The sequence below is a fragment of the Hesperophylax consimilis genome, chromosome 11 (assembly GCF_061612785.1).
Source record: "Hesperophylax consimilis isolate HC1 chromosome 11, BYU_Hcon_1.0, whole genome shotgun sequence".
NCBI lineage: Eukaryota > Metazoa > Arthropoda > Insecta > Trichoptera > Limnephilidae > Hesperophylax > Hesperophylax consimilis.
In genome coordinates this window covers 29,574,673-29,587,007 of record NC_142846.1, presented here as the reverse complement: position 1 = coordinate 29,587,007, position 12,335 = coordinate 29,574,673, and the positions used below count along the sequence as shown (strand labels likewise).

At 31.3% G+C, this 12,335-nt stretch overlaps 1 protein-coding gene across 2 annotated transcripts in view; it reads left to right on the top strand.

Moving 5' to 3' along the window:
- Nucleotides 1-12,335, top strand: part of LOC149420011 (D-beta-hydroxybutyrate dehydrogenase, mitochondrial) — a 168,854-nt gene that overhangs the window by 92,762 nt on the left and 63,757 nt on the right. For both annotated transcript variants that reach the window (XM_089637128.1, XM_089637129.1), the window contains exon 4: nucleotides 9,102-9,255. In XM_089637128.1, the coding sequence (XP_089493254.1) occupies nucleotides 9,102-9,255 (154 nt within the window). The remainder of the gene's footprint in view (nucleotides 1-9,101; nucleotides 9,256-12,335) is intronic.

Below are 12,335 nucleotides of genomic sequence, written 5' to 3'. Positions count from 1 at the left end.
GAGGTCAAAAGGCCTCACTCAACCAGTCTATCTCGAGAGATGGACAGACGCATTCGCCGCCCAGACCTATACAAACCTCACTCCATGAACAGGGGCACCCCTGCTAAGTCATCAAACGTTGCGAACCATGTGGTGTTGGTTACCCAATAAATACTTCCCGGAACGGCGGTACCCATACCCGCCTTCCAAATTGTTTTTTACATGATATGGTTTTCTTTGAGTTTTTATAAGAGGCCATGCTCACTATTCCAAACGTTATACTCAACGTAAAAAAATGAACGTACTGACGAATGAATCAAAACTGTTAGTTTTAATATTACAGAAAAATTAATCGAAATTCTTAAATATACTAAGTTTTTTCCACCAATTATTAGGATTACATACATGATATTAAAGAAAACGTGATCTCAGAAGGTAAACAGAATGGTAAAAAAATATATATTTTAAAGAAAAGGCCCGCCTTACGACTAGGTTTCATTATAACTAGTGACTAAAAACCAAGACTTATATTTAGTAATATACGACTATGGCTCATAACTACTGACATAAAACTAGTGACTTACATTAAGGACGTGTTGTTTCGAAGAATTTGAATAATTCATCAAATTTCAACGTTCATTTCCGGGTTCTGTGAAAGTCCTATTCAAGTTCTGTTACTATATCATTGTAGGCTAGTTTCTTGACAAAACTGAAATAAAAACAAAACTTAAAAAATCTTTCACAGAACTTGAAAATGAACGTTGAAATTTGATGAATTGTTCAAATTCTCCGAAACAACCCGTCCTAAGACTCCCCTTACTAATATCGATTCGAAGATCCAGGCAATCGTATCGATACGTACCAACACAACTACGTGGACAGCTACTTATTTTTTTTTTTTTTTTTTTTTTTTCTTTATTCATGAAATATTAATGTGTACAGTTTTTACATGCTTTTCGACTACCACACTAGACACACGCCCGTATTATGGCAGTCGAAAGGTCGGTAGTTATGACTCGCTGATCAGTTCACATCCAGTAAAGCGGCAGGGAACACGTATGGACACGAAGAGACCAGGGCGAATCATGGTGACGCAACGTATTTCGTTCACCCTTCAGACTTAAATTAAATAAAATAATTAAAGAGTCCTTTTTCTAACTTCAAACTTTAAATACCAAAAAAATATTTCGTTAACTAGAACTTGGTTTTTCATTTACATAATAATTCTTGCCTTATATGTTTTCTACCTTAATAATTAACCATTATAATTTTAACTATTACATTTGGCTATAACTACTATATTATCATTATAAATATTTCATGTTGCATAGTGACTTATGACTAAGGCTCATTACTACTTACTTATAACTAGTGGCTTACATCTAACATACTAACATTTAATAATATATGATTTGGGTTTTGCCCGTATTGTCAGTGATGTATGAAGTCAAAAAAAAAAATTTAGAAAAACGGCACTCTGTAGGGGCAAACAGGTAATATAGAAGTAAGTTATTTCTGTGAGTCGAATAAGTTTGAGGATTTTATACTTACATTTCACATTGAACATATCAACATACTTATTTTGGATGTTTGTGATTTTGTGCGTGCTGTGTGTGATGTCTCACTAAATGAACTCAAGTCTGCTTTGAATTCAATTTTCGTTTTCAAAATTAAAACTTATTGTAAAAAAAAGGTACCTACCATATTATCAGAAGTAAGAATTCTATATGTATTTCTTTTGTTGATATTTTAAAGAGATTTACCTGGCAGGCCAATTCAGAAAAACGCATTTGTATTAGAATGTATAAGCTTGTAGAAGGTGCGTCTTTGAGGACACTATAAAAATCACTGCAAATTTGAAGATATACGGTTGCTAATTTAACCTTCATTACTATTGATATTATTTTTTTTTAGATTTCAACAATTTGTCAATATAAAATAAATAAATAACATATTTTATCATTTAAAGAAAATTGAGAATATATTTTTTTGTAATGCAATGTTATTCACAAATACTATAAATATAATATCCTGTGATTTTTCCCGTATTCACTAAAATTACAATACTATTCCAAAATATTGGTTCACAAAATCTTTTTTATGTTTCATAATCATTTCCCATGCGATATAAAATCCGTTCAATGCGGCAGCACGATATAAAATAATTTGAAAATGGGCTTTTATAAGGCTTCGTCTACAATAGGAGGCCTTACCCAATACCCAGGCGGCCTCCTGGCCACAAAGCCTCAAAGAGCTTACCATCCCCCGCATTGCAATTTTCCAATTAACTCACCTGCGCTGACCGAGCCTTATTACTGCTGGCCATGAAGCTGCCTTCAAAAGCCTATTTATACCTAATTCAGTGAAGTACTAATAAGTCGGCTTTACAACGTATTGAATAGATTGGAGTTAATGTTTAATTTTAGCCTTCTTCTGTACTCTTACTAAATTGTACACCTCGAAAAATAACGAATTTCGCTGAAATTTTTTTAAGTTGAAATATCACGGGGCCTTTGAAAATTGCAGTTTTTAGTGCCAGATTCTTTTATTTTAATTGCCATGGCCGAGTATCGAACCCCGGTCAATTCATTCAGCCTTAATGTTGTGAAAATTATGTTCAATTGATAAATGGCCGAATATGTTAAAACATTACTAATGTAGAAACTGACGTTAAACTATACATCTGGCTTCCATGAAACTGAACTTTCATTTATACACAACGAGGTATTTTAATTATGTACTTAAATAAATTAATAATAATAACACGACCGCAGAGTTTCCTAAATAAATTCGAACATATCAGCTGGTCTTAACAAAACTCCTGTCTATGTTTGTTTTTATTGTTCTTTAAAGATTTTCCCGTTGAGGCGATGCACTACGTCGTGAAATATTTTAAATTGAGCCGCATCAATAACAACCCTTACGTAGATGTCGATAAGGTTTAAATTCCCGCTTAAAACCATCCGTCTGTTTTGATTTATGCAAGAAAAAAACATGGCCAAAAAGTGCATTTTATTTTTTTTTGTGGATGTTCAGGCATAAATATTAAATTTCTTTGATCATTTTATATATAACTTAATTTGCCACATTATAAAATAAAATCATAACCGAAAATGGGCTCGTAAGTAGGAGATTTTGAACTCTTAAGCCGTTTTTATAGTCCCATACATTATTTTTTTCTGCGCTTATAAAAATACTTATCTAAAAAAATACTCGATTTTTTCAAAGCCCAGGATGTTTTCTACCTGCAGTATTTAATTAAAGCATCTGAACCATTTCTAGGCGACCAAATTTTCAAACCAAAAACACACGATTTTGCATTACTACGTATGGCATCGCCTTAAACTACAACTAAGCAGTTTGTCAACAGGATGTTTATTTATATTTACAATTTAAATATGTATACATAATATTATTACTAATTATAAATAGACATAATATTGTTGCTTCTTATAAGATATTCAAATTATTATTTTTGGGACAAGTTTAAAATAACACTAAATCTACATGCTAATAAAAACCAACTATTAATTGATAGTGATGATTGGTATAAAGTATTTCTACTTATGGGCCGTGTTCAACATATATCTGAATCTATTTCTGAATTTACAATTTTTTGTGTTATCTGGCAACATGTTCAACATTTTGGGTACGTTATATATTCTAGGGTTCGCTGTCCGTATTTATTGTTATATGTTGGAACAAGCATGCCTTCATTCTTCGTGAACCAAGTGTTCTGTTCATGTTCCAATTTAGGTTTATATTCGGAGTCAGATATATGCTGAATCAATATACTTTTCCCGTAGTAAGGCATGCATGGCAAGATATTTAAGTTTCGATACAACAATGAAATGTTATGTCTCTGTAAAAAAATATAATTCTGAAACTACTAATTTTACCATAGAGTTTTACAAGAATGTCTCCAAGTTGTTATTCTATGTCGTAGAGTTGATTTTGCGAGTGATAGATAAATGATTTTTAAAATATTCACACGAACGAAACACTTCAGTTTATATAATCTACCCACAATCGCTCTCAATCTTTTACAAATATTATTTATTTATTTCAAGGAACATAAACAGTCTTAATATTAATTTAATATACAAAGGAGAATGGGAAAGAAACAGACCAATTATAAATGTTCACAGATGGTTGAATTTGTAATATTCAATTAAGTACTAAGGACGGGATGTTTCGGAGAATTTGAACAATTCTTCAAATTTCAAAGTTAATTTTCAGGTTTTGTGAAAGATTTTTTCAAGTTTTGTTTTTATTTCAATTCTGTCAAGCAACTACCCTATGCTGATATAATAACAGAACTTGAATAAGACTTTCACAGAACCTGGAAATCAACATTGAAATTTGATGAATTGTTCAAATCCTACGAAACAACCCGTCCTAAGTGAATGTAGACTAAAATAAAAAAGTAGGACTAAGTAACAAATTTAAAAGCCGAACTAAGTAACAAGTATAAAAATGGAAGTTGAACAAATTTAATAAACCTATTTAATGCATTATACAAGAATATATGTATTTATAATAAGTATACAGGACGGATAGAGTGGGAGACAAGTTTTAGTGTAGAGGGATGGGGGAGGAAAGGGATGAGAAAATGTTGCCGCGCAACTGAAATTAAAAATATAATAAATTAGCAATTTAAAGTTAAAATAAGGTACAACTAATTTAATCATCATCATTTGGTGCTATTCGTACCTAAAATGTGATACAATGAACTTTTTTAACGATAGTAACTAGCAGTGAATATGTCAGCATGTATGTCTATATTTGCAAGTTTTTGCTGTACCAATTACAGGATCCGTTCATAAATTCGATTTGATTGGATTTGGTTTTGCATTTGTCAATAAATGTTTATTTGAATGTCCCATTCAAAATGGCAATCAACAGTCACTCCTAAATAAACGTATTCATTTATTATTTCAATTTTACCGCATTTTCAGGGCTGCAAAATATTTTGATGAATACATGTATAGCTGTGAGATATTATTTCAGGTGTAATCGAAACTGAAGCATGTGAGATTTTTGGTTTTGTAATTAGGCCCGCGTCATGTGACTATATATATTTTGTTGCATATATTTAACAGGGTTAGCATAGTAAGGTTAGCCACCATCAGGGAAATTATCATAACAATGATTGTCAAAAACCATATTAATGATTGTCAAAAGAAATATTAATGATTTCGCTCCATTTTGTAGAAATAATATGGTTAAGTGTGAGTTAAGCATTTCTCGCTTATGGCATTACTACTAGATATTTCAAAATATCTAGTAAAAATTCAAGGCGCTTAGATGATTTTTATATGTACCTATAGTGGAAGAACGAGAAAAGAAATGACAATTATTTGAGACGAGACATTTCAAAAGTCGGAAAGCAGAAGAATATAAAAAAACGTGGATAAAGCAAAAATTGATTAACCCACGAAGAAAAATTAATGATTTTGAAAATCGATCATGTATTTATAATCTCTTCAAGAAATTCGTAATCCGATTAAAAACGGGATCGCAGGCCCTCAACGAATGAATTGATAGATTTCCTAGTAAAATTTTAGTAAAATTCGAACGTATTATCACGATGTCGGAACACGTGTTCATAAAAATCCTAATATTTCCGCAATTCGTCGTGGTACATTATCAAGGCAAAGGCAGTTGAATTTACACAAACACATGTTCCGATGTATTAAGAATTTACTAAAAATTTATGAGAAAACGTTCTGCAATCCCGTTTTTAACCGGAATACCAATAATTTGAAGAGATTTGTAATAATTTTAGCAATTTTCATTTTTCTCCGTGATGGAGAGTTTTGTGGAGTTCGTTTCTCTCTGACTTCCCTGAAATAACACGGTTTATTCGTTAAAACACTTAAATTTCTAGACTGTCTATAATTTATACGTAGCGTTTGCATTTCAAAAAACTTGAAAGTGATCATTTTGAAATGCGAACCACGAGATCTATACTGAAATATAAGTAAAATGTATTGATTTAAACGTCAAGACAACGTATTTTGCCAGTCGATTGATACGCCTACGATGTTTACAAAACGATTTCGGGGTTAGATAAAATAACAGATATCGTTGTAAGAAATCCAAAGATCTCCGATGATATTAAAAATACCAACAGCGGAATCAGAAAATAACATCTTTGCACTTTTTATTTACATTTTCGATAAATATTTGTGCACAAACTCCAGATAGATTGATATTTCAAGAATTTATAGAGTCTGCCATCATATTTCAGCACGGAGAAACACATCAAAAATAGATCTACCGCCCAACCTTCGTGTAATTTTAGCTATAATTCGAATCGGTGAATATTATTGTGCAAGTCAGTTCTGATAAAATATCTTAAACAAGGGAGAATCTGACTTTTATTTTAGAAAAACTATATTTTTAACAATATTTGGCCGTGAACAGAATCATTGCTTGAACCATTGAATTATTGTTGATCCAGGTAAAAACGGGATTTGCAAGCCATTTCCTGATAAATTTTTGATTCGTAAAAATATCGGAACACGTTTTTTTGCACTTTCATTTGTCCTGATAATATATATGACAAAATACAAAAAGGTTAGGATTTTTATGAGAATATGTTATGACATCGTGACAATACATTGGTATTTCATAAAAAAAATCAGACATCCTATCAATTCATTCGTTAAGGGTGTGCAATCCTGTTTTTAACCGGATTATGAATGATTTGTGTAGATTGTTAATAAATTAGCAATAGTTTTTATCAGTTATTTTTCTCCGTTCTGTTTTTCAACGATTGTAATTATTTTTTTATTTTGATTAATGTAAACGCTCACCCCTTTCTAACAACCGTGTTTTAAATTTAAAATAAGTTATTATTAAGTTTTCTACTGATGTGTTTGGCGAAGAGCTTTGTACCTGAAAAAGAAGTCGATTCTACGCAAAAACGTACAATCCAACGGATAGTTTTATAAGGAACAAACGTCTTTGAGAAAGTTGCAAAAGGATATTCGAGCAAGAAAAGAGCTTCGTTTCAAAGCTTACAGTTTGTCGAAAAGCCAAGCGCCGTTTGGCTCAGAGCCGGAAGCGTAACCTTTGTTTTATAAGGTAGTAAGTGTAGGTAAGATTTTACCACTAGTGAATTGTAAAATTAAAAAGTTTATATCTGGCAACATTGGACGACGTACTATAATGTGAAAAAAATTATGATTTGTGTACTAAGATGCTTACATAGATTATTATTTATTTATTAACGGACATCGTCCAAATTACAAAATAATAACACGAATACAGTAAAATTAAAAATACAGGAGTAGACAAAGGTACATGAAGGCAAAGACATAAGGCAGATATAATATAAGAAAATAAAGTGACAAGTCGAATCAAGTCAAGACTACGCCGTGGGTCAGGACCACAGGACACTTATAATATTATAACATTATAATACTATAACACTTATAATATAATATTATAACTACTTTGATACCAATTTATCTGTATTTTTCTACTTGATTAGTAAAAAAATTCTTTATTGTTTTGTGTTGAATTCATAGAACTAAATTAAATAAAAATTAAAAATTGCACATCTAAATAAACATTCAAAAACAAAACAAAGAACAACTCACGTTTACCGTTTTTTATTGAATAATAATGACATTATTTAAACATGAAAAATAGAAATTATAATGGAATTTTACAAATTAAACTCAACGATAATAAATTCATAGGTTTGTTGAAACGGTTATTTTTTGATGAAATCTTCGGTTTGAAATATTTAAATGTCAAATCTTTTCCTTTTTCGATCCAAAAGTTTTGTTTGAACAAATACAACAGATAAAGAATAAACAACTACAAAGTCCTTATTCTTAAAATGAATAAAAGGTTACCCAATAGAATGTCGTATTTTAGTGGGAGCTTTGTGATGGTAGGTACAGTTCCCAGAGAGCGGCGTAATTCGAATAATTCAGTTCAACCCCTATCGATCAGGTTCACTGATCAAACAGAAAGTTCCCGCTACTTCAAAGTTCGCCCTATCTAAATAACTCCCTCTAAATCGTTCTATTTTTATCCATGTCAAATGGCGAAGCCTCCTTCCTTAGCCGGGTAAAATGTCAAAATATATTATTCTTTCCGCAGATAATATTATTATTATTTGTGGAAATATAACATTATTGCCAAAGAATAACACCATAATGTATGCGGATCCAAACTTGCTTCCATAAACTTTTTTTGTGGAACTCGAGGGTTTACGAAGATATTTTTTATTATTATTTTCTACAAATTTTAATCGTGCGTTGCTAGGTTTTTGACGATATTTTTTTTCTCAAACCTTTCCTGCCAAACAGAAAAACCACATCATCGAGTAGTAGAGAAGACATGTCTTCAGAATATTTTCAGTTATAGTAATGAAATTCAATTATTTCTATTTTTTTTCAAATGGAAAACTAAAAAAGAAGGTGAACACGATTTTATGTAGCTTCTGGTAATTCAATTCACATCTCTCTTTCTGTTTCGAGTTACAATGGATATGTCAATGCTATTTATTTACTTGGTTTGTCCTAGATTTGTATTGAAAAAATATGAAATAAAGAATATGGTGCCTTGTTTTTTTCTTTACGTGGAATAGATCATTCGCAGCTAGAAAAGACGTTGTGAGATTAAAACAGTTTTATTTACCTATACGTTACAGACGGACAAATCTGTGAAAAATTTAAAACACCAAATCTCACTGTTCAACATTTATATTATTTATAGGTAATATTACACGTAATTTGATAACGTATGAAATTTATTAAGTTGGCTCGCGGTATTAAAATGCAAGTACAAAATAAATTGTGTACTAAGCATGAAAACAATAAATTATGTTTGTTCAGGCTGATGCCACCCCCACACACATCTAATATGCCCAATTACCCATCGTTTTTAAGAAAACATGTTGAAAGGGATCGAATGATGGACTGAATTTAAAGAAAGGACGGCCGGACGACCGAGCCTTTCGACGCGAAGGCTTCACGAATGAAAACGGTAGTCCGTAGGCAATATTAGAAACTTCCCTTGGTGTACAAAAAATATTCACCGATATTTAATTTTCATTCACAAAATCTTCCTAAATAAATGCGTTATTTTTTTTCTTTCAGATTCTTTCAGCATCCCTGTTCATTGCTGAAAATCTCCCAGATGGCGCTGACGGTCTGTGGGCGCTGATCAACGCCGCCGCCTGGTGCGCGCTGGGCGAACTAGAATGGGTGCCGTTCCCCGTTATCAAGAAGGCCACAGACATCAACCTGCTAGGTTTGAATCTTTGGTTACTACATTTTCCCTCTTGATATTTAATTTTCCTAGCAAACTTCAAGGAAAGCTCGTCGGTTTAAAACTACGCTGATCTGGAAAACGAAACTGCTCACTGCGATTTGAATCTTTGCTAAAATGATTAATATTTTTAGAAAACTGTAGGGTGTGAACTTTGCTAAATCTTAATGAATAAAACTACCCGATATGACAAGAAAGATAGGTTAAAGACTCTACTATTTTTTTTTTGTGGAGAACTGCATTTTCGAAATTTGATTTTTTCCTTAAAATAAAAATATGTCGTCCGTTTCCATACAATCGTGTGTCGTGGAAATAAATATATTGACATTCGTTTGTTTTTTTTTTGATGTTGGTTAATAAATCATTGGGTTAATTCATGTTTGTTAAAGGGCTAACGTAGTATGCTACAAAGCGATTTTACAAACATCATAAAATCCCCGAGGACATTATTATGTTTAAAAAAAAACACTTGCTCTGGAGAAGAATTAATCTTACCACCCCATGATAACATGTCATAACCTAGCCAGGATAATTCGTTAGAACATACCGTCTTTCTTTCTTTACGACGTAAATAAATTAACTATTTTTATTAATGGTTTTGTGCTTTACGACCACGACTATCAAAAAATGTTTTTTTCTAAATAATGAACATAATATATTCTTAAGCTTTGATTGGTTATTAAACTATTTCTCCGCAGAAGTGATCAGAGATGATAGAACGCCACAAAATGGAGTAATTTCACAAACTATGAATGCCGTTAAAGAGGTGTGGAAGATTTAAAGTTTACTTCTAAAAATAAGACTTTGCATACGGTGTAATTATAAACTATACATGCACAATGTAAAAAATAAGCTAATACATTTTTAAACATTATTTAACAAATTATACGGAAAATAAAATAATTGATTTATACCTGTCCTCCATTTACATTATTACTAAATCTTGGATCGAGAGTGCTTCAAATTTACTTCTTCGTTGATTTCATTCTTCAAAAAATTATCCATCTAAGCCATTGTGAGTGATTCTGTTGGTTGCAGATATGGGTGGAATGGTTAGAATATGAAATAAAATATGTAATTTTTTATGCCTACTTACTTTAATGATTAAATAAAACAGTCTTAATAACAAACATCGTTTCTACGGCTACGCATCTTCAATAATGTGATAAAGTATTATTTTATAACTAGCAGATAAAAACCCGCTGCCATTTAAAGATTTTTTTAATAACAAACTAAGATTAAGAAACTTACGCTCAAATGGTTTGGGCATGTAGGACGAATGAGCGAATGAAGTAGTGTAAGGAGAACATATGACGAAAATGTGAATGGTAGCAGAAGTCTGGGACGCCCGAGGAAGACATGGCATGATCAAGTGAATCAGATATTTTAGTCGGGCTTTGTCATGAGTCAAAATAATATAAGAGTATGTATGAGATGATGTATAAATGGTTAGTTAATATATTACAGGAAAAAAATGGTTACTTTTCAACAATGACAGCAGTTATAGTTAATAACCATAGAAATGGTACATTCAAGTAAATTGGCAGTATTACAGAATATGGAAGGCGTTTAAATCAAGTAGATAGGTATATGCATATATTTATTCAATCTCTCTCTTTTTATTTTATATAATACGTAAACCAATTTGACACGAATCGCATTATTCCTCTGTTCCTATACATACTTTGAATCTTTGAATACTCATTTTTGACGAGTTGTATCTCTTGACCTAACATTCTTTAGACCTTTTAAAGTATAACTGCGTACATAATTAATTATCTGAAATTTTGTGAAATATACCTTTTTACTTTAATGCCACAAATTTCTTTCCATTCAATTTTGTATGGAAGGCATTTATTGCGTTTTTTTTTATTCTGTGCCTGAGACATTATATTACATGTATTACTCACAGACGTTTTGATGAATCGTTGATTTATATCTTGTTGTAGGTCGCTAATATTTGGTACAGTGATATGACTAAATTTAACTAATATTAATAATAACATAACATGTATACAGGCAGTTTTGTTATATTTCGTCAGAAGGACGCATTACATTAGTCGCCAGTGTTACAAAAAAATTACTTAAATGTGATATAAATGTTTGTAATGTGTGCTATATAGAAATGTATCTACAACGTTTTCCGAAATTATGCCGAGAAACAATTCAAAACGAAATAACACCCATAAATAACGTTCCTTTTCATCCGTTTTTCACTTCCCGGTGACGTGGATAGGTTCACAGCTATCACAAAACAATCTTATAGGCCTACGGTTTATTCTTTCGCAACAACAAAAAAATTAATAATAACGTCGCAGATGGAGTATTAAAGTTCTAGCAAGTAATAAAGCGCGCGCTTGTTGTATTACAAAAAGAAAAGTTAGATCTAAAAACTTACGTACGCTTATAAAAGCAAAAAAAAATTTTTTTTTCGGTTGTTTGATATCCCAACTAGACTTTTATGAAATTAAATACAGGAGACTCTCAGATTTCCAGGAAATGTGTATTTTAAAAACGGATTTCACGGTTATTCCAAATATATTTTAAAATGCTCAAATAAATATAATGATGAGAGAGGAGAAAGACCCGATACAACCATTTTACATACCTACTCCTTGCTTCATTCTTATTAATCTATATTATCTTACATACTCTTCTGTTATACCGACTTTTCACAAGTTTCAAGTATTCAATTCTGTTAATTAAATCAAAGTTTTGATGAACATCCTTGACTTTTTCTTCCATTTATCTACCTCCTAATATTTTATACTGGAACTCAGCTCTAACAGTTCACGTGTCCAACAATCAAAACATCCCTTCTTATTCTTGTTCATAAGATTTATATTTACACCAGTCTTGCATTATTTCCGAAATTTAATTTGGTAATACCACTGTATCACGTGTAATTACGTTTATTATATCTTACTTATAAGCACATTATAAATGTTAAAATGATACACAGTTTCAGCATTATTTATTTAATTTATTTATCATTAAAAACATAACAGGATTATAAACTTACGTACGATTCAAGTACACATTTGATATATTACAAGAAGAGT